General features: G+C 34.9%; 1 protein-coding gene across 1 annotated transcript in view; it reads right to left on the minus strand.

Moving 5' to 3' along the window:
* Positions 1 to 342: 342 nt before the first annotated feature.
* LOC131932345 (forkhead-associated domain-containing protein 1) overlaps positions 343 to 22253 on the minus strand; it is a 29853-nt gene continuing 7942 nt past the window's right edge. Inside the window, exons 12-30 of the mRNA XM_059289247.1 lie at positions 21149 to 21214; positions 20800 to 21012; positions 20354 to 20593; positions 19844 to 20042; positions 19421 to 19609; positions 19173 to 19300; positions 18705 to 18854; positions 17860 to 18016; positions 16839 to 16947; positions 13989 to 14255; positions 12834 to 12966; positions 12449 to 12587; positions 11601 to 11830; positions 7517 to 7737; positions 6775 to 6826; positions 6380 to 6493; positions 6020 to 6100; positions 4701 to 4841; positions 343 to 463 (exon numbers count right to left, since the gene is read on the minus strand). Of these exons, the coding sequence (XP_059145230.1) occupies positions 443 to 463; positions 4701 to 4841; positions 6020 to 6100; positions 6380 to 6493; positions 6775 to 6826; positions 7517 to 7737; positions 11601 to 11830; positions 12449 to 12587; positions 12834 to 12966; positions 13989 to 14255; positions 16839 to 16947; positions 17860 to 18016; positions 18705 to 18854; positions 19173 to 19300; positions 19421 to 19609; positions 19844 to 20042; positions 20354 to 20593; positions 20800 to 21012; positions 21149 to 21214 (2850 nt within the window). The 3' untranslated portion in view covers positions 343 to 442. The remainder of the gene's footprint in view (positions 464 to 4700; positions 4842 to 6019; positions 6101 to 6379; positions 6494 to 6774; positions 6827 to 7516; positions 7738 to 11600; positions 11831 to 12448; positions 12588 to 12833; positions 12967 to 13988; positions 14256 to 16838; positions 16948 to 17859; positions 18017 to 18704; positions 18855 to 19172; positions 19301 to 19420; positions 19610 to 19843; positions 20043 to 20353; positions 20594 to 20799; positions 21013 to 21148; positions 21215 to 22253) is intronic.

A 22253-nucleotide genomic window follows, 5' to 3' on the forward strand; every position in this document is an offset into this window, starting at 1 on the left:
ATTTTGGCAACATTTGAATTGACTAAAATTAATTCATTTTAAGTATTAATGATTTTCAATTATTACTAGTGCTACTCATATATTTTAAATTATGTAAAATGAATTTTGCTCTATATATTGTTTGTAAATTATGTTTAACTTTTAAAATATAATAAAATTTTCAAAGTTTATTCTTTATTTTACAGGGAAAAAAAATATTTTTATACTTTTAACTATGTATTAATTAAAGTACCTTCTAATACATTTTAAGTAATGAGGTTAAATCGACTGCCAATAAAAGAAAAAACAACCCTTATCATCAACATTAGTCTCCCTTGGGTTGAAGCCCCTGCTGGTTTGACATCTGTTGTGTTGCTGCTGAGTTGAAGTTGACAAACTTGCATCAATCTTCAGGCTTGTTTGATCTTATCAGAAGCTTGTTGTTTGGTGGACTCCCACTGAGTTACATTGGTTGGTCCAACATCTGAAATTGTTGTCAAACACTTTTTGTTTTAGACCATGATTTATTGATGAGATGGTAATGGCTGTTGGTGTTATTTTTGGTACCAAACTTTGCAAAACCCCAGAGTCATGGGGTTGATATTTCATATCAGTTCATGTCACAAACTAAAAACTAAAACAACGTTACAATGGGTGTGCTCTCAGTCTCAAACAAAGTTATATATATGTAAACAATAAATCAAAGGTGTGGAATATTTACTTTTTCCTGAACATTTATTCTTAGACCATGTTGTCTTTTTATGACTCCCCAAATTAAAAGCCTAGTTGATTTATGACTGACATTTTTTTTAAACAGCACAACATTATCAGTAATAATTTGTCATGTCACTAGCCCAGTAATATAAACAAAGAAAACTGCCCCAGCAAGATTAGTCAGACTATGTGAGCCTAGATGTAAAAGAGCAGCTCACATTATGGACACAGGGATGCTAGAGTAAAGCCCCTTTATGTACTACTAGATCACACTCAGATGAATTTTGCTATCATTTTAGTCTAAAGGGATACAAGAGTACAGCCCCCTTGTGTATACTGTATAGCTAGCTAAGCTCACATGCATTTTAATATCAGTTTTAACATACTTATATCTAAAGGAAATTTATAATAATTAATTAATGATCACTATAAAAAGGAGCAAATAAGGAGAAATAACCCAAATAACCCAGATATAATGTGTATTGAGTTTTTGTGTATGCATGAATTCTTAAAACAATTCCTGAAGCTATTTGATGTCTAAAGGGGAGATTATTCACTCATGGCTACAGCATTTCAGTATTAGTACCTATTCAATTTGTTTTACATCTCCTAAATATCAGGAAAAAAAAAATATTTATAGAAACTTTATAGAAACATAGCACTTAAAAGATGGACATTAATTTTCTTAAGGTGGGTAAGTAAACATGTTGGTTGCTAGGGTCTTTTTAAAATATTAACTTGAGCTACCTACACTTTTTATACCAAGCCAATAATATAAATAATGTTTAAAAAAGTTTTTAGATCTTGTTATTTCTTAGCTTTTATAATACTTATCAAATTAAAATCATGAAGTTAATTATTGAAAGAAATATGTATCATGTTTTTATTCTCCACATATATTACATGTGAGTTTTTACATCCTCACATTTGCTGACATTTATCAAAGTTGGTAACATATGTAACACAATGCATGCATGTCAAGACAACAAAACATTTGACAGTCAGTTGCTGTCTTCAGCTGAAAACATTTTCAGCTTACATACATATAACATCAATTTTTATATATTTGTAAATGAATGCTCTACATTTTTCTATGTATCATTAACTTTCATAAAATCCTATTTTTAAATAATAAATGACTGAACTACATTGTTATTCAATTTTTAGATAGCAATTTGTTTACAAGTCTTCAATTATCTATATGCATTGTATAATGTTAATGCACTACAAATTCATTATTTTTGTGTCATCTTGAATATATGTTTCATACCCTAAATACTATACATACTGTAATATTTGAACAAATGTAACATACTAGTTTACAATTGAATTCAGATAAGTTAGCAACTTATTTAATAAGAAAAAAAATCTCTCAATTTTGATCTCTCTCAAAGTATCCAAATAGATTTACATTTCATGATTTTTGCCTCTCAAATATTCCTCACATAAATACACTTACGTCAAGTATGTTTTTTTTATACATTCATTCTTCATATTCACAAAAAATAATACATAGTTCAAAAAATTAGTTTGATTCTCTGCTTTTATATCCACTTTAAAGGATAAATTAAAGGTGTTTTTTAAACTTTGTTAAAGAATAAATTAAAGGTGTTTTTTAAACTTTGTAAAACTAGATGTATAGCTTCACATAATGCAAAACATTTTCTAATATTATTGCTTTTTTAAATATCATTCCCAAACAGCAAATTATTTTGAAAGATTGTACTTTGTCAAGATATATGATGACACAATTGCTGGTATTCTTGGGAACATTGTATGACTAATTGGTGTGCTATATTTCTGTAGGGTTTGTTTCCCATGTATATACATGACAATGTTTTGATTTAGTGGCCAATGTTGCAAGAGTATCACAAATTACACCATTTTCTACCTAAACATTAACAGTTCCACAATGTATTTCCCCTACCCCCATGGAAGAATAACTATATACTTCAATTTAACTTAAAAAGTTTAAAACACTTATGAAAAATGTATCTATATTTCAAAATCTTTAAAAAAAACACCTAAACAATTATTATTGCATTTCTAGTTTTTCAAAGCATTGTGTTTTCAAACAAATATTTATGTTTGAACTGGTTTTATATAATGTTGAATTTTGTTTTCCTTCCTAAGCCTTTTTACTGTGGCATTTAATCAACAGAAATGTAATCCAATTTGCAATCAGTTTAATGAAAAATTACACTGTATTTTAAATTTTCTGCTTTGTTTGATTATTTACATATTGATTCTACTTAATCCTTGCAATAATTGTTTATTTATTTTTCTTCCAACATAAGACTTTGTAAACTGATTGTGAGTATTATGTTGAAGATGTAGAATTGCTTTTATTAATTAAAGGCATGATGTTAATTATTCAAACATGTCTCATTGTTCATGTGTTAAATGAATGAAGTAACAAATTTCATATTTACATTGGATATTTTAGAATAAAAGTAATGAGTAATCACGTCACTTTTACAATAGAACCTGTTGTGAATTAGAAGTTGTGTTTTTTAAGGTTTATTGTGTTTAATAGTGATCATAGACATAGCCAGTTATCTTGAAGTAAAGGGAAATAATCTAATCCCAAACACCAACAGACAATTTCCCATATAACTATGTCAAGGTCTTACTGGTCTGATTTTTTAAGAAATTATTTACATTATTTGATTACATGCATCTACTAAATAATGAGAGATTAGTAAATTAAAAATGTTTCTGTTATCATTAGAATTTGAATTGTTTTCTTCCAATAAACTGATGTTCATTTAGTACCAGTAGCTGTATCATTGATCAAATTGTCTGCATTGACAGACTTGTTGTATTTTGAAAACTTTATGTTACATTATCCTCTAAATAAATGTCTTTATCAAATGTGTTTACCCCTTTCAGCGACTTTGTCCATTTTTTTCAGCCCAGTTCTGTGAGTCTCGTGTTTTCGTCTAGTTCTGTATGTGGGGTCATCCATAAATGAGGTCACACTGGTAGTGGGGAGGGGGTCCATAATTTTGTGAGGGGGAAGGGGGGGGTGTTCAGATGGTGTGATGTCACACTTTTGCATTATAAAAAAATCATGTAAGAAAATGAATTTTGGCCATTATTTCATGTTTTATAAAAGCATTAATTTTAAATTATAATAGGAATTGATTAAAATACTCAATGTTTACAGAGTTCAGATAAGATTTTTGAAAATATCGTATTTTATGAAAAATTCAACTGCAATTTTGAGGGGCAATTGTAGGCTGAAGTGTGACATCATTTTAGTGGGGGGGAGGGGGGGCTCTTGTGACAATGTGTGATGCAGGGGAGGGGGGGGGGGTGAGCTAAAAATCGTTTAAAAAATACATGACGTCATTTATGGATGACCCCTGTCTTGTCTTTTAGTCTAGTTCTGTGTTGCCTACAGTGCCCAAACTTTAAAGGGTGTAAAATATCCCATAGTGCCTCTACTCTAATGGGTGTAAAATGTCCAACACTGCCCCAACTTTCATGGGTGTAAAATGTCCTACAGTGCCCCAACTTTAATGGGAGCTTGAAGACAGTGTTAACAAAACTCTATGTACCAATGAACAATAATTTACCAGACTTAAGCTAAAACTTTTTCACGAGACTTAAAGAAGTGCTGAAAATTTCCACCATTTGTAAACGTGGCTGATGATAGGAAGAAGATAAAAAACTCAGCCAAAACTCACCCTGCTAGTCTCAAAGGAAATCAGCCAAAACTCACCCTGCTAGTCTCAAAGGAAATCAGCCAAAACTCACCCTGCTAGTCTCAAAGGAAATCAGCCAAAACTCACCCTGCTAGTCTCAAAGGAAATCAGCCAAAACTCACCCTGCTAGTCTCAAAGGAAATCAGCCAAAACTCACCCTGCTTGTCTCAAAGGAAATCAGCCAAAACTCACCCTGCTAGTCTCAAAGGAAATCAGCCAAAACTCACCCTGCTAGTCTCAAAGGAAATCAGCCAAAACTCACCCTGCTAGTCTCAAAGGAAATCAGCCAAAACTCACCCTGCTAGTCTCAAAGGAAATCAGCCTCTTATCTCTCTCATACAGCTCCTTCTCTGTTTCACACAGGTCTTCTTTCAAGGTTTTGATCATGTAGTTCTTGCGTTTGATTGTGTCATTCTGCTTCCTAATTTTGGCAACATTCTGGATGGTACAAGAATATTTTTTTAGAAACTTATTAAAAAATGTTTTTCAGCAAAAATTTAATTGTGGCTAATAAGACTATCTAACATACTGTTAACAATAACAATCTGCCAATATTCAAAGAAAAGGCTTAAGGACAGCTTAAACCCCCTTTTTTAACTTTTTTGAAATTAGCCTTACTTTACTTATTTTAAATCAAGTAGGGTGGTGAAAATATCACAAAAAAAACACTTTTTGCTTACAAATATTGTATACTTCCATAAAAAAATTGTGGCATTAATTTTGGAGAAAACGACTGTGAAAAATAGTTCTTGTGTACATCATATCTCCAACAATTTTCAATATACTTGTACTAAATTTTGCACACACATAACTGAAAGTTAGAAGAACAAATTGAACTAAAATAATAGCTGTATCTATTATAGATTTTTTTTAAACAATTTTTTCCTGAACCCCACACTTGTTAATTTTCAGCCCTTTGACTAAAAATGTAATAAAAAAAAAATTTGATATGCCAACTTAATTTTTTTTAGTTCATTATATTCTTAAGGGAATAAATAATGTTGGTGCTAAGTTTTATTTCAATATCTTCGCTAGTTTTTGTTATACTCTGTACAAGAGCAAGTCTGTTTTTCAACAAATTTCAAGACTTAATTTATTTTAAATGAATGTATACAATACTTGCGAGCAAAAATTGGCTTTTCTTATGATTTTGTCATCACCCTACATTATTTAAGCTAGGTAAGTAAGTCTAATTACTAAAAATCAATTAGGGGGTTTAAGCTGTCCTTAAGAAAAAATAATTTAATGTTGTTATTTATAAAGTTAAACAGCAGTAATTTATTTTAAGAGGTGATTAAAAATGTGTGCTTTGTTTTTGAAAACTGTATTTCTTTATACTCGACAAGTGAGAAGTACTTAGTAGTTTTATTTTCCTCATTCAAGGATCAGACAAATTATCTAGTCAACGTAGGTAACTGTCTTTTCAACTCGAGTTATAACAGAACAAACAAGGTACATAGTCATCTCAGAAAATTATTTTGTTAACTCAAGTTATTATCTATTCAACTCAGGTAATTGTTTAGTTTACTCAAATAATTATAAAGTTAACTTAAGTAATTATTTAGTCACCTCAGGTAATGATCTACTTAACTCAGGTGCTAACACTAGATCCTTACCTTGGGATCTTCTACAGCACAATGATGATGAACACGACCATTGTTTTGTAAGTGAGCTCTTTCATTCTCCAGGTGGAAAGTCTACATTAAAAATATATTTCTTTGATATACTCTTTGCTTTTTTAAAATGTTAAAATAAAAACTTCTGTTTATTTGGATAAAATAATACTTATATTCTATTGGCTAATCTATTAATGTTCCAATTTTACCACAGAAAAAATTTGCCATCTAAAGCCCTAAACACACAAGTTTGTTTGCATTAACCAAATGTTCCAATATGTCTTAACTTATGATAAATGGAAAAAAATTGTTAACTATAAAGTTATTTAAAAAAAAAATAAACAGAACGTTTATAGTTACTTTTTTCTCTTTGATAGCAGAGTTTAACCTCTTCTCTTGGTTCAGTTTATCTCTTGTTCTACTCAGTGACTCCCGCAAATATTCTGACTCTTCAGACTTGGTTCTTACGTCATTCTGGGAGGTTAAACAACAAAGCTATTTACACATTTATATTTCTGTGATGTTGAACAGTACAGCTAATTTAAACAACAAACGTTTGGGAGGTATACTAACACAGCTATTTACACATCTATGTTGTCTGAGACAATATATATAAAGCTATTTAAACAACTATGGAACGGCATGGTCGAAAGGTAATATGTTTGGTCGCTAGACCAAAGGTCTTGAGTTTGGATCTGTAGATTGTGAGAGGACTAGACTTAATCTACTATTTGATCAATGAATAGAAATCTTACAGCTAAAGCTTCCACTTCTTGAGATTTTCTGGCAGCAAAGTCTTGAGATTGTCTGCAGAAATGTTTCAAATTTAAATACATCAATGATAGAGATTCAACTGCCTAACTTTTTACTAAAGACTCTAATTACATTTGCTTAGGTCTGTCATGTAGCCCTGTATTGGTCCAGCTGTTATCTCAGTTTGTCAGGTCAGTCTTGTTGTCTTGAAGCAGATGCACTCTACTCCACCTATGTTACCTGAGTTTTGTCAGGTCTGTCTCGTAGCCCTGGAGCAGATGCACTCTACTCCACCTATATTACCTGAGTTTTGTCAGGTCTGTCTCGTAGCCCTGGAGCAGATACACTCTACTCCACCTATATTACCTGAGTTTTGTCAGGTCTGTCTCGTAGCCCTGGAGCAGATGCACTCTACTCCACCTATGTTACCTGAGTTTTGTCAGGTCTGTCTCGTAGCCCTGGAGCAGATGCACTCTACTCCACCTATGTTACCTGAGTTTTGTCAGGTCTGTCTCGTAGCCCTGGAGCAGATGCACTCTACTCCACCTATGTTACCTGAGTTTTGTCAGGTCTGTCTCGTAGCCCTGGAGCAGATGCACTCTACTCCACCTATGTTACCTGAGTTTTGTGAGATCTGTCTCATAGCCCTGGAGCAGATGCACTCTACTCCACCTATGTTACCTGAGTTTTGTGAGATCTGTCTCGTAGCCCTGGAGCAGATGCACTCTACTCCACCTATGTTACCTGAGTTTTGTCAGGTCTGTCTCGTAGCCCTGGAGCAGCTCATCCTTCCTAGCTATCCTCTCCTTGAGCACCTGAATGCGACTGGTCAGCAACTGACACGCCCGTTCTCTGGCGGCCAGCAGAGCTTCCCTCTCATCCCTGGGTGCATGTGCCATTGGCCTCAGCCCCTCGATCTGCTCAATGTCCAGTGTGCAGGCCATGGACCTCAGCAAGGACATGAACTGTAAAAAACATTTTTTGGTTATTTCCCCTTTTCTTAAAAATCAACTGATGTCTATGTTCACACATTTATAAATCTAACAAAATAATAACTTGCAATACAATCAAATTAAGAATCTAATTGGTTCTAATATCATTATTAATTTTTCTATAAATAAGTATTAACTTTTTTATTAGCTGATAATATATAGACATAGTGCCTGTAAAAATTATGTTTGTTTATCTGGCTAATTATTTAGGCTTCTAATTTTAAATCTATAATGCTTTTAGACCTACAGGCCACGTAAAAAATTCATTTATATACTTTCAAGGTGAGCTAAAGGATATTTTTTTTTCATAACATTATATTTAAGTTAGTGCCTAGCAGCCTTACGGAGGCTTCACTGCAGTCTAGTGCATACATCTTTCATAACATTATATTTAAGTTAGTGCCTAGCAGCCTTACGGAGGCTTCACTGCAGTCTAGTGCATACATCTTTCATAACATTATATTTAAGTTAGTGCCTAGCAGCCTTACGGAGGCTTCACTGCAGTCTAGCGCGTCCATCTTTCATAACATTATATTTAAGTTAGTGCCTAGCAGCCTTACGGAGGCTTCACTGCAGTCTAGCGCGTCCATCTTTCATAACATTATATTTAAGTTAGTGCCTAGCAGCCTTACGGAGGCTTCACTGCAGTCTAGTGCATACATCTTTCATAACATTATATTTAAGTTAGTGCCTAGCAGCCTTACGGAGGCTTCACTGCGGTCTAGTGCATCCATCTTTCATAACATTATATTTAAGTTAGTGCCTAGCAGCCTTACAGAAGCTTCACTGAGGTCTAGTGATCTTTCATAACATTATATTTAAGTTAGTGCCTAGCAGCCTTACAGAAGCTTCACTGCAGTCTAGTGCATCCATCTTTCATAACATTATATTTAAGTTAGTGCCTAGCAGCCTTACGGAGGCTTCACTGCAGTCTAGTGCATCCATCTTTCATAACATTATATTTAAGTTAGTGCCTAGCAGCCTTACGGAGGCTTCACTGCAGTCTAGTCCATCCATCTTTCATAACATTATATTTAAGTTAGTGCCTAGCAGCCTTACGGAGGCTTCACTGCAGTCTAGCGCATCCATCTTTCATAACATTATATTTAAGTTAGTGCCTAGCAGCCTTACGGAGGCTTCACTGCAGTCTAGTGCATCCATCTTTCATAACATTATATTTAAGTTAGTGCCTAGCAGCCTTACGGAGGCTTCACTGCAGTCTAGTGCATCCATCTTTCATAACATTGTATTTAAGTTAGTGCCTAGCAGCCTTACGGAGGCTTCACTGCAGTCTAGTGCATCCATCTTTCATAACATTATATTTAAGTTAGTGCCTAGCAGCCTTACGGAGGCTTCACTGCAGTCTAGTGCATCCATCTTTCATAACATTATATTTAAGTTAGTGCCTAGCAGCCTTACGGAGGCTTCACTGCAGTCTAGCGCATCCATCTTTCATAACATTATATTTAAGTTAGTGCCTAGCAGCCTTACGGAGGCTTCACTGCAGTCTAGCGCATCCATCTTTCATAACATTATATTTAAGTTAGTGCCTAGCAGCCTTACGGAGGCTTCACTGCAGTCTAGCGCATCCATCTTTCATAACATTATATTTAAGTTAGTGCCTAGCAGCCTTACGGAGGCTTCACTGCAGTCTAGTGCATCCATCTTTCATAACATTATATTTAAGTTAGTGCCTAGCAGCCTTACAGAGGCTTCACTGCAGTCTAGTGCATCCATCTTTCATAACATTATATTTATGGTTAGTGCCTAGCAGCCTTACAGAGGCTTCACTGAGGTCTAGTGATCTTTCATAACATTATATTTAAGTTAGTGCCTAGCAGCCTTACAGAAGCTTCACTGCAGTCTAGTGCATCCATCTTTCATAACATTATATTTAAGTTAGTGCCTAGCAGCCTTACGGAGGCTTCACTGCAGTCTAGCGCGTCCATCTTTCATAACATTATATTTAAGTTAGTGCCTAGCAGCCTTACGGAGGCTTCACTGCAGTCTAGTGCATCCATCTTTCATAACATTATATTTAAGTTAGTGCCTAGCAGCCTTACAGAGGCTTCACTGCAGTCTAGTGCATCCATCTTTCATAACATTATATTTAAGTTAGTGCCTAGCAGCCTTACGGAGGCTTCACTGCAGTCTAGTGCATACATCTTTCATAACATTATATTTAAGTTAGTGCCTAGCAGCCTTACGGAGGCTTCACTGCAGTCTAGTGCATCCATCTTTCATAACATTATATTTAAGTTAGTGCCTAGCAGCCTTACAGAGGCTTCACTGCAGTCTAGTGCATCCATCTTTCATAACATTATATTTAAGTTAGTGCCTAGCAGCCTTACGGAGGCTTCACTGCAGTCTAGCGCGTCCATCTTTCATAACATTATATTTAAGTTAGTGCCTAGCAGCCTTACGGAGGCTTCACTGCAGTCTAGTGCATCCATCTTTCATAACATTATATTTAAGTTAGTGCCTAGCAGCCTTACAGAGGCTTCACTGCAGTCTAGTGCATCCATCTTTCATAACATTATATTTATGGTTAGTGCCTAGCAGCCTTACAGAGGCTTCACTGAGGTCTAGTGATCTTTCATAACATTATATTTAAGTTAGTGCCTAGCAGCCTTACAGAAGCTTCACTGCAGTCTAGTGCATCCATCTTTCATAACATTATATTTAAGTTAGTGCCTAGCAGCCTTACGGAGGCTTCACTGCAGTCTAGCGCGTCCATCTTTCATAACATTATATTTAAGTTAGTGCCTAGCAGCCTTACGGAGGCTTCACTGCAGTCTAGTGCATCCATCTTTCATAACATTATATTTAAGTTAGTGCCTAGCAGCCTTACAGAGGCTTCACTGCAGTCTAGTGCATCCATCTTTCATAACATTATATTTAAGTTAGTGCCTAGCAGCCTTACGGAGGCTTCACTGCAGTCTAGTGCATACATCTTTCATAACATTATATTTAAGTTAGTGCCTAGCAGCCTTACGGAGGCTTCACTGCAGTCTAGTGCATCCATCTTTCATAACATTATATTTAAGTTAGTGCCTAGCAGCCTTACAGAGGCTTCACTGCAGTCTAGTGCATCCATCTTTCATAACATTATATTTAAGTTAGTGCCTAGCAGCCTTACGGAGGCTTCACTGCAGTCTAGCGCGTCCATCTTTCATAACATTATATTTAAGTTAGTGCCTAGCAGCCTTACGGAGGCTTCACTGCAGTCTAGTGCATCCATCTTTCATAACATTATATTTAAGTTAGTGCCTAGCACTGCAGTCTAGTGCATCCATCTTTCATGACATTATATTTAAGTTAGTGCCTAGCAGCCTTACAGAGGCTTCACTGCAGTCTAGTGCATCCATCTTTCATAACATTATATTTAAGTTAGTGCCTAGCAGCCTTACGGAGGCTTCACTGCAGTCTAGTGCATCCATCTTTCATAACATATTTATGTTAGTGCCTAGCAGCCTTACGGAGGCTTCACTGCAGTCTAGCGCATCCATCTTTCATAACATTATATTTAAGTTAGTGCCTAGCAGCCTTACGGAGGCTTCACTGCAGTCTAGTCCATCCATCTTTCATAACATTATATTTAAGTTAGTTCCTAGCAGCCTTACGGAGGCTTCACTGCAGTCTAGTGCATCCATCTTTCATAACATATTTATGTTAGTGCCTAGCAGCCTTACGGAGGCTTCACTGCAGTCTAGCGCATCCATCTTTCATAACATTATATTTAAGTTAGTGCCTAGCAGCCTTACGGAGGCTTCACTGCAGTCTAGTCCATCCATCTTTCATAACATTATATTTAAGTTAGTTCCTAGCAGCCTTACGGAGGCTTCACTGCAGTCTAGTGCGTCCATGGTCTCCCTGTGAGCACTCCTCTCCATGTCCGCCTCAAAGTTTGCTGGCGTGATGAGACCCCTGGCCTTGCCAATCTCTCTGTCCAGTGAGGTGGCGCCTTTGATAATCTTGTCCTCAGCCATAGCCTGGTTGACCCTCATCTCAGCCAGTTCCTTCTTCAGCATGAGTACCTGGTGTAGTGCCTGGTCCTGGGTGGGTACTGCGGGGTCAAAGTCAAGGAGTTTAGAGGTCAACATGACATATAATTTTGTGTTTGACACCATGTCTACAACTAATGTCAGTTTGTCAGTTTTTTTTAAAGTGTCACCTGTCATTAAACTATCTGGCTACACTTAACTACCAACTATACTTTACCAACTTCTCTTAACTACCAACTATTCTTTACCAACTTCTCTTAACTACCAACTATACTTTACTAACTTCTCTTAACTACCAATTATACTTTACCAACTTCTCTTAACTACCAACTATACTTTACCAACTTCTCTTAACTACCAACAATACTTTACCAACTTCTCTTAACTACCAACTATACTTTACTAACTTCTCTAAACTAACAACTATACTTTACCAACTTCTCTTAACTACCAACTATACTTTACCAACTTCTCTTAACTACCAGGCTGGACTAAGTTTCTAATATCATAGAAAGTGACAAATATTCTGCTTGCCGTAAATATTGACTATTTTTTTTAATTAAAACAATGTTCAACTGACTTTCAACAGCAGCAAAACATAATTAAGTCTTGCTATTAAGTTTCTACTGTAGCCACAAGTGGCCTTGTTCCCATTATTTTACAAGGCAAAATCAACTAACACAGTGGCCTGTTCTGCTCAAGCACTTTGACCTTCGACCTGAGCTCGGCCAACGCCTCCCTCTGCCTGTTGATGATCTGCTCATGCCTCTCCCCCCTGCACTGGGCACCAAGGCTGGTCAACTCTGTGGTTATCCGCCCCTGTCACAATTAAACACATACCAATTTTGGTACAAAACACGTTTACAAAAAGCTAAAAAGATGTACATGGATAGATTGATCTGCCTTAGTGTCCGTAATGTTCATAATAACTCTAAACCTTTCTGTAGGCCTGCAAGGTCACCTTTATGTCAGACAATGAAAAGGGCTTTAATGGAAGACAATAAGAGGGCCTTAATGTAAGACAACAGTTTGAATGCAACAACTGTGGTAACCATGGCAACACACCTCCTGATCAATAAGCTCCAGCTGCTTCTTCTGTTCCTCCTTCTCTCTGTTGAGCTCACCCTCCAGAACTTTGAGCTGTGTGCTGCGCTCCTCTAGCCCCATCTTGTACTTAGAAGACAGACTTTGTTCTTTGCTGTCGACAAAGTCATGTCCAATTTTTAAAAGGATAGAACAAAGTCATGTTCAATTTTTTAAAGGATAGAACAAAGTCATGTTCAATTTTAAAAGGATAGAATGTCAAATGGCAATAAAATTAACATTAATATGTAAACTGTATTGTCAATTTTTTTCTCTGTGCTTAACGACATATTGAAACTAGCAGTGGTCAAGTTATATTTACAATTGCTTTGATTACACAATTATTGGCCCTAGCCATAATTATCATTGAAGAAAAGTTGACCGGTTTCTATCAGCCTATCAGCACAGCTTATAAAGGGATAATGTGATCAGTTGTATGCCAAGCTATCTTTATTTTACATAATGAGTCAGGTGCCCATCAGAGCTGGGTGGATCATGAGATTCAACCTCTAGACTTTCAGGTTAGCAGACACCTTCTTATTACAATGCTTCAAACTTTACCTCAGTTCACTTTCCAGCTTCCTCAACTTTACCTCAGTTCACTTTCCAGCTTCCTCAACTTTACCTCAGTTCACTTTCCAACTTGCCCAACTTTACCTCAGTTCACTTTCCAACTTGCCCAACTTTACCTCATTTCACTTTCCAACTTGCCCAACTTTACCTCAGTTCACTTTCCAACTTCCCCAACTTTACCTCAGTTCACTTTCCAACTTGCCCAACTTTACCTCATTTCACTTTCCAACTTGCCCAACTTTACCTCAGTTCACTTTCCAACTTCCCCAACTTTACCTCAGTTCACTTTCCAACTTGCCCAACTTTACCTCAGTTCACTTTCCAACTTGCCCAACTTTACCTCAGTTCACTTTCCAACTTGCCCAACTTTACCTCAGTTCACTTTCCAACTTGCCCAACTTTACCTCAGTTCACTTTCCAACTTGCCCAACTTTACTTCAGTTCACTTTCCAACTTCCCCAACTTTACCTCAGTTCACTTTCCAACTTCCCCAACTTCACCTCAGTTCACTTTCCAACTTCCCCAACTTTACCTCAGTTCACTTTCCAACTTCCCCAACTTTACCTCAGTTCACTTTCCAACTTCCTCAACTCCTCCTTCTGGCTGTCGATGATCTTAGAGAGTTTGGCCAGCTGTTGCCTGAGTTCCGTGGACTCGGTGGACCTCTGCTGCAGCAGCTCACGGTTCCTCTCCATCTCCTGCTTCTGCGACTCACTCATCTCCCCAGAGATGTCTGACAGTCTGGCCGAGGCGCCGGACAAATCACGCCGGAGACCTTTGATGACGTCTTGAGAGTCCCTGATTTCTTTCTTCAGCACCAAGTTCTCCTGCCTGTGTGGATGAAATTATGTCATTCTATTATGTAATTCTATTATGTAATTCTTTTATGTCATTCTGTTATGTCATTTTATTATGTCATTCTGTTATGTCATTCTGTTATGTCATTCTGTTATGTCATTCTGTTATGTCATTCTGTTATGTCATTCTGTTATGTCATTCTGTTATGTCATTCTGTTATGTCATTCTGTTATGTCATTCTGTTATGTCATTCTGTTATGTCATTCTGTTGCCGTTGAAAGGAATCAAACAAAAATTACACTTTAGAATTTAGCCAGCCAGATGGTTTTGTTTCACAATTTAAATACTTCTACTACAACACAGAAATGTTCACATGTGCAAACACAGGGCTTATGTAATTTATCATGTTCACATCATTATTTTAGATACATTTGCTAAGTTAACATTATTATTTTAGTTTTATGTGTCATGTTAACATCATTATTTTAGTTAAATTTGTGAAGTTAACAAAATTATTTTAGTTAAATTTGTGAAGTTAACAAAATTATTTTAGTTAAATTTGTGAAGTTAACATCATTATTTTAGATAAATTTGCCAAGTTAACATCATTATTTTAGTTAAGTCATCTGTAACTGGTTGATGCTAGATTAATCAGCACCAATGACAAACAGAAACTTCAAAAAATGAAACAAAAAAAAACTAAGCTTAAAGCAGTGAACTATTGCCATGTCAAATAAAATAGAAATATTAAAAATCAAAAGAGAAAAGTTTACAACATAGCTGCGTGTGTAATTTGGAGCACTTTCCCGCAATCTGCGCTACGTTTGTGTCAAACATTACTTTAGATCTAATTCTACTGTAGGTAATCTTGCAGCTACACTTTTATTTTATTTTTAAACGAGATAAATGGCCCGTTGAAGGAGAGATACAATGGACGCTAGGTTAATAGTGTCTTTTTCTTTAAACCCAAACCAAAATCACCGTCTCAACTTCACAATTTAACTGGAAACGGAAAATGTCATTGCAAACGCATATTTATCCAGAATCAGAATTTCAACCTGATTTAAAATTGATCTACACGTAGCTACTGCATATTGATACTAAACATAGTCGAAGTCATACCCCTAAACCTTGCACTAAAGCTAAAACACGAAATAAGTCGCATTTACAGTTTCTTTCAGGTGCCTTTACTTGGGGGGGGGGGGGGGGGGGTGGGGGTCTCTGCCCCGCACCCCAAACCACGTATACCGTCCCATCCAACATAATATAATTTTTACAGAAAAAATATTTTTACAGTGTCCGCCCCCTTCCAAAAAAATTAGTCCACCCCCACACCAAAAATTTCAAGTACCCCCCCCCCCTCCTCAAAGGAAGAAAAAGTCTGAAGGAAACACTGGTCGTATTTGTAGATCATACAGATTAAGGGTAGAGCCTACCTCTATAATAGATACCCATTTCTTACTTTTGGCTGATAAATCTCACTCACGCAGACAGTGTTTCTTTCAGATTTTTTTCCCGGGGTGGGGCACTTGAATTTTTGCAGGGGCGAATAAGATTCTCCAGGGTGGGGGGCGAAACTGGTAAGGGTATATATTTTTATATACATTTTATTTCATGGTGGGGGGGGGGGGGGGTTAGACATTCTGCTGGGTGGGGGAGGGGCTTGGCCCCTACCCAAAAAGATGCATAAAAGAAACTCTGCACAAAAAACACTTTTAAGATTAGACACATGAATTAGGCAGTAATGTCAGTGTTTTTATTATTATTCTGTATTTTTTCAGCATTGGCTTTTTAATTTAATGTTTATTCTAAATAATGTTTACTTTAGAACCAATGACTACAAATTATTGTGTGTACCAGCTTTTGTGAATATTTTAACTTTACTTGTGTTTTCTCTACAATGGTAACATAGATCTGAATCTTAGTAAAAACTGAATTTTCTTGTCACCAATTCTAAATTAAAATTGTTTCACATGTCTTCGAGCTATATATTTAATAAACGTAATACTTTTCTATTTAGACTAGAGTGGAATGTTTAATCTAAAACATAAGAAGTCTGAACAATGAACAATGTTTTCATTAAATCGTGTTTAGTAAAATCATAAACAATGATACTTATTAGTAATTTTTTGGTACTGAATTTCTCTGTAATATTAAAAAAATTTATGGAGCATAGTTATGTGTTGTCTCCCTTAGTTGTTTAGACTCAATGGGAAGTAACTGATATAAAAATTTAAATTCAATGTAAAATAACTTATTCTTAGCAATTCACTGAGTAAAATTTAATAAAATACTGATGTAATATATTATATGGATATTTTTAACTATACATGGGCCTATATATTTACTTAGATCTGTTTATTTTTATATTGTATATTACTATCAAGCCATTTTTGGCAGTATTCTAAGCCTCTATAGGTCCCATGCCTCCCAGCTTAGAAACTGCGACCTTGAAGCCTTAACAAATTGTCTCCATAAATTAAAAAAAAATTAAAAATTATTAACAAATCACCTCCAAAAAAATCATTAATCAACCTTAAATCATTAATCAATCATTTTCAAAAAAGCGTTATTTGACCTTAGTTCATTAATCAATCGTCTCAAAAAACAACTGACCTTAGAGCATTGACCAAATGTTCTAGTGCAGCCAGCTCCTCTCTGGGCCTCTCTATTATAACCTTAGGCTTGGGCGCCAGAACAGGCTTTGACTTTTCTGATTTCACCTCTGTTGTATTAAAATATAAAGCTTCTAATTAAACAGTTATATTTAAACAAGTTGTATTAAAACATAAAGCTTCTAATTAAACAGTTATATTTAAACAAGTTGTATTAAAACATAAAGCTGCTAATTAAACAGATATATTTAAACAAGTTATATTAAAACATAAAGCTGCTAATTAAACAGTTATATTTAAACAAGTTATATTAAAACATAAAGCTGCTAATTAAACAGTTATATTTAAACAAGTTATATTAAAACATAAAGCTGCTAATTAAACAGATATATTTAAACAAGTTATATTAAGACATACAAGTAAATAGTTGCTATTGTCATGCAACAAGATGCTCACACACATAAACGTATACAGCTGAGTCCTCAAAAAAAAAAAACAGTTATATTTAAACAAGTTATATTAAGACATACAAGTAAATAGTTGCTATTGTCATGCAACAAGATGCTCACACACATAAACGTATACAGCTGAATCCTCAAAAAAAAAAACATTTGGATAAAACGATTGGCCAAATTACAAGTGTGGCACATATTCAATAAAATCCTTTCTGATAGACAAACACAAAATTTATACAGTCAAGTCCTAAAACAAAAACTGTTTGAACAAAACAATGATTGGCCAAATTTCCAATGCAATCAGTTTCTTCCAGGCATCTCTTCGAGAGGGGGGGGTGTTTTGCCCCCCCCCCCCCCCCCCCTGAAAATTTTTTACCGCCCGCCCGAATGAAATGAAATTTATATAATTTATATAGAAAATATATACTTTTAACAGTGTCCGCCCCCCCCCCCCCCCCCCCGAAGAAAGTCTACCGCCCCCCTGAAAATTTCAAGTGCCCCCCCCCCCCCCCAGAGAAAAAAGTCTGGAAGAAACACTGAATGCAATCAAATCCTTGCCACACATACTGTTGATCTGCTCCTGGTAGTCTTTGTTTTTCTTCATCAGTTTCTCCACCCTCTCCTCCATGGTGCAGATGGTCACAGAATGTTGCTTGATCTGTTCTTTGTAGGTAGACAAATCTGACTCAAACTTTTCCTCAAGAGACTTCCTCTCTGATGAAAGCTGAAACCATTACAAACAGTATAATTAAGGAGATAAATTTATCACAAACAATTAGTATCATCAAGAACATAAAGTTATCACAATTAGTATAATTAAGGAGATAAAGCTATCACAAACAAACAGTATAATTAAGGAGATAAAGTTATCACAAACAATTAGTATATTCAAAAACATAAAGTTAATACAATTAGTATAATCAAGTAGATAAAGTCATCACAAATAATTATCATAATTAGTATAATCAAGAAGATAAAATTATCAGTTTTTCAAGCAAATCATGAGTTCATATAATATCTACATAGAAATAAAGTTAACAAAAAATATGCTGAAGTTTTTATTATTATTTGCACCATGAATCACAGTAAACCTGCATTAAACTTAGAACAATGGAGGGGACAGTATGACTTAATAGCCATAATAGAATTTTAAACTACGGGCCATTGTTAACGTTTGACCACTATAGGTAAGATAGCTGCGCATGAAATCATAAGAACCATACTAATGGTGCATGAAATCATAAGAACCTTGCTGATGGTGCATGAAATCATAAGAACCAAGCTAATCATAAGAACCATGCTAATGGTTCATGAAATCATAAGAACCATGCAAATGGTGCATTCAATAAGAACCATACTAATGGTTAAAATACAAACCTTCTCAGAGTCATACTAATGGTTAAAACACAAACCTTCTCAGAGTCTTCAATCCTCAGCTGCTCTAGTTTAAGTATTTCCTCCCGCAGTGACTTCTCCGTGTTCCTTAAGACCTCTATCTCCTGCAGGGCGGCACACGCCTCCATCAATTTAGCCTGGTCGTCTGCCTGGCGTTCTGACAAGGACTGGATTTATTTGAAGGAAAAATTATGTGTATTAGTTAACCAGAGTAATTGACGAGATATTTTAATTACTAGCCTAATCTAGAAATTCACATTAACATCTTTTACAATTAACAAACATTAAAAATGTAAATATTTTCTTACTGTATGCTGTAATTTAAACTATTTCTACTAAATAGTATTTTATCATAAAATTCATTTTTTATTTTTAAAACCTAAAATAAATTGATTTAAAACAAATTGCTAGATCTACATTCAAATACTTAAATATTAACAAAACTCTAAAAAAAAGCGCAACTCGAGATAAACACCTAAACATACCCCTCTAAGCTGCTCTAAAGCAGACTCGAGCTCGTGAATCTTTCTCCTCTCTACCTCCACACAACTATCTCTCTTCTCTGTCTCTGCCATCCTTATCTCATCAATGGCAATGTTCAACTTGGCATCACCTAAATAAATAACATTGTTAAAAAATCTGGCCAATTTTTTAGGTGTTTCTGATAAATATAACCATAATGTAAAAATATAAAATTTAATAACTATTTCTACTGTAGTTCACATTTTGCCACCTTCAAGTCTGGCCTTCTCTACAGCATCCTGCAGCAGACTCTCCATCTCAGATTGTACAGCTTTTGCCTTGTCTTCAAGTTCAGCCTTGTGCGTTTTGTCTTGCTCCACTATCTGCTGTTTTAAACTTTCTACCTCCATGAGAGAAGACTCCCACTTAGCAAACAAACTTTCAATGTGCTTGCTTGGTTCTTTTGAAAAAAAAAAAGATAAAAAAGATTGTACTATTAAAGTGTAAACAAATTCTAATTAGGCTTAATAAGTTATTTTAAAAAAAAATCTTTAACAATGTTTTAAAAACATTACAATATCTGCCAATGAGGCAACAATATTGAAATCAATTTGTATGTATTAGTTTAGGAAATAGTAATGGGATATTTTGAGATAATTTAAAAACTAAATCAAGTAAATGGAACAAATCTTACCATCATGAGATATATTAACATTCACTCCACATTTGATGAGAGCCTGCTCCGTTCTGATTACCCATTCTAGTTCAGAAGAGATTGATTCAAACAAGAGGTCACGTATCCATGTAAGGCTATCCTCCGTGCTGGCTGTCTGAATGATGCTGAGCTCTTGCTTGAGGGATGAGCTGAGGTAGCCGTTTTCTTTTAACCGATGCTGAAGAAATGTTTTTTTTAAATATTAAAAACATTTGTTCTCCTAAAAAGTCCTATCTTTATTTTACATAGTGGACCTCTAGTTAAAATATAATTTTTTTTCTAGAATATAAAAAAATTTGGAAATGAAAACCTTTTAAATTTTTCCAACTCAGTTATAACATATGTTAAACAACTTTTTATTGCCCCACTGTATGATTATAATTAGGTTTGTATTTAAGGGGAGGATTTATTTCATACTTTATTCTGGAGACTAGCAGTCTGAAACCATTAAGTCACATGATTCACTCCAATTAAAAGCTCTTCACTTACCACACTGGACTCTAAAATTTCTTTCAGCTTAGTAGCCTGTGCTAGTAGCTCATCTTTCCCTGACTTAGCACCAACCACATCTGCCTCTAGCTCTTTTATTTTGGAGAACTGTTTAGCTCTTTCTTCTACCAGTTTCTTCAAAGCTTCTATCAGTTCGTCATCATTTATTTCTTTCTCAGGTGCTTGAACCCCAGGTGTTGAGTAGATCACCTGGAACACTCTGTTTCTCAGCCTTTCAAACTGAGAGACAACACAATAATTGAGTTTCAATTTCAAATACTTATGCCAGTTACAATTTTAATTCTGTGATTTGTTTAGTTTTCATCTGAAATAAGGTAATGGGCAGTTTGAGCAGTCAAAAAATTGCTTAACAAAACTATGATAATCCCTTACAGTACTGTGCAGTTTTAGCAGTTAAAACATTGTTAAACAAATCAATGGCATACCCTTTTCTGTGACTGCTCAAGGTCAACTCTGACAACTCTCTCAGATCTCTGAATGTCATGCACTTGAACTTTGGCAGCCTCAAGGTCGGCCAGAATTTTCTTCTGGGCCTCCTTCTCAGACAAGAAAGAGGCTTTAGACTTGTCCAGCTCCTCCCTTAGAGCAGCCACTAAGTCTGTTTGCTCCTGGACCTTACTCTCAGCTGTCTTAAATTTCTGGAACAAAAAATTCAGTTGATGAGTTATCAGGCACAGTTATACCGATCGTTAAAGGGTAGATAGAATAGAACTAGCAGCATTGAACACAAGTAAAATAAAAACTCCCTTCCTGCTTATTTTTAAAAAAATGTACCTGTCTAAGGGAGATAAGCTCTTTTTCTCTTGCACTAATTTCTTCCTTGGGCTGGTCTTTGGTTTTCTAAAATTAGAAAATAAAAATCACTTGCAAAAAACAGATAACTTGATGAGAATTTTTTTTTCTAATGTATTTACATGTTACATCAACAAAAAAAATATTTAAATAAATATGGTAGTCTTGGTGATGTTAATTACATATATTGAAAAATGCTTTTTTTAATAAATTACAAAAGATGAGCTGATTAAAATTAAGTATCTGTAACTTTAAAAATTAATTGGCATTATTTTGTGGTATAAAATCACTGCATGCATACATAATTAAAAGCATATTTTATTAACCAACAAAGTGTCAATAAATAAAATCTATATAAATCTTACTAAGAACACAACAGTTGTATAATATATCACAGATATTGTTGGCCAAAGGAAGAATTTAAAATATAATGCATTTATATTTTATAATATTTTCTGAATACTAAAAAAATATAAAAAGTGAAATTTTTCCAATAAATCAAAGGGCAACAATATTTTTACTTACAGTTTTTAATATAAAATAAGCTTTAAAATAAAATAAACAAAAAGTTTTGTAAGTTTCCCTGAAATATATAAAATTTAATCACCCCCTTTAGATATACAACACTATATTTGCAGTGACTGAAGAAGGAAGTATGGATACATTGTGAAAATGTAAGCAGTCTGTTAGTTTAAATGAGCTATTAGGATGTAGCCTATTACAGTAATAAATAATGTGAATACACTTTAAATAAAACACTGGCCATATTAATTATTGAAAAGTGTTAGCAGTGGGAGCTACTACCAGCTACTGTGACATAGTACTGACATTGACATAGTACTGACAGACACATCAGTAAGAATATAGTGATCATTATGATTGTGTCTCCTAACTTTTTCTCAGTTAACACCAAAATAAAGAAATATTTGATTAAATTAGATGTTATGAATAATTATTTCTAATTATGTCTTAACCCTAACGAAAACTAAAGCCAGCTGTAAGTTAACCACCAATAATGATTTATTGCATCTCATCTAAATGAAGAGTGTAACAAGCAAGGCATAATGATATTTTCTCCCAATGCATA

The sequence above is a fragment of the Physella acuta genome, unplaced genomic scaffold (assembly GCF_028476545.2).
Source record: "Physella acuta isolate Inbredline_101_S28 unplaced genomic scaffold, ASM2847654v3 ptg002143l, whole genome shotgun sequence".
NCBI classification, from domain to species: Eukaryota; Metazoa; Mollusca; class Gastropoda; family Physidae; genus Physella; species Physella acuta.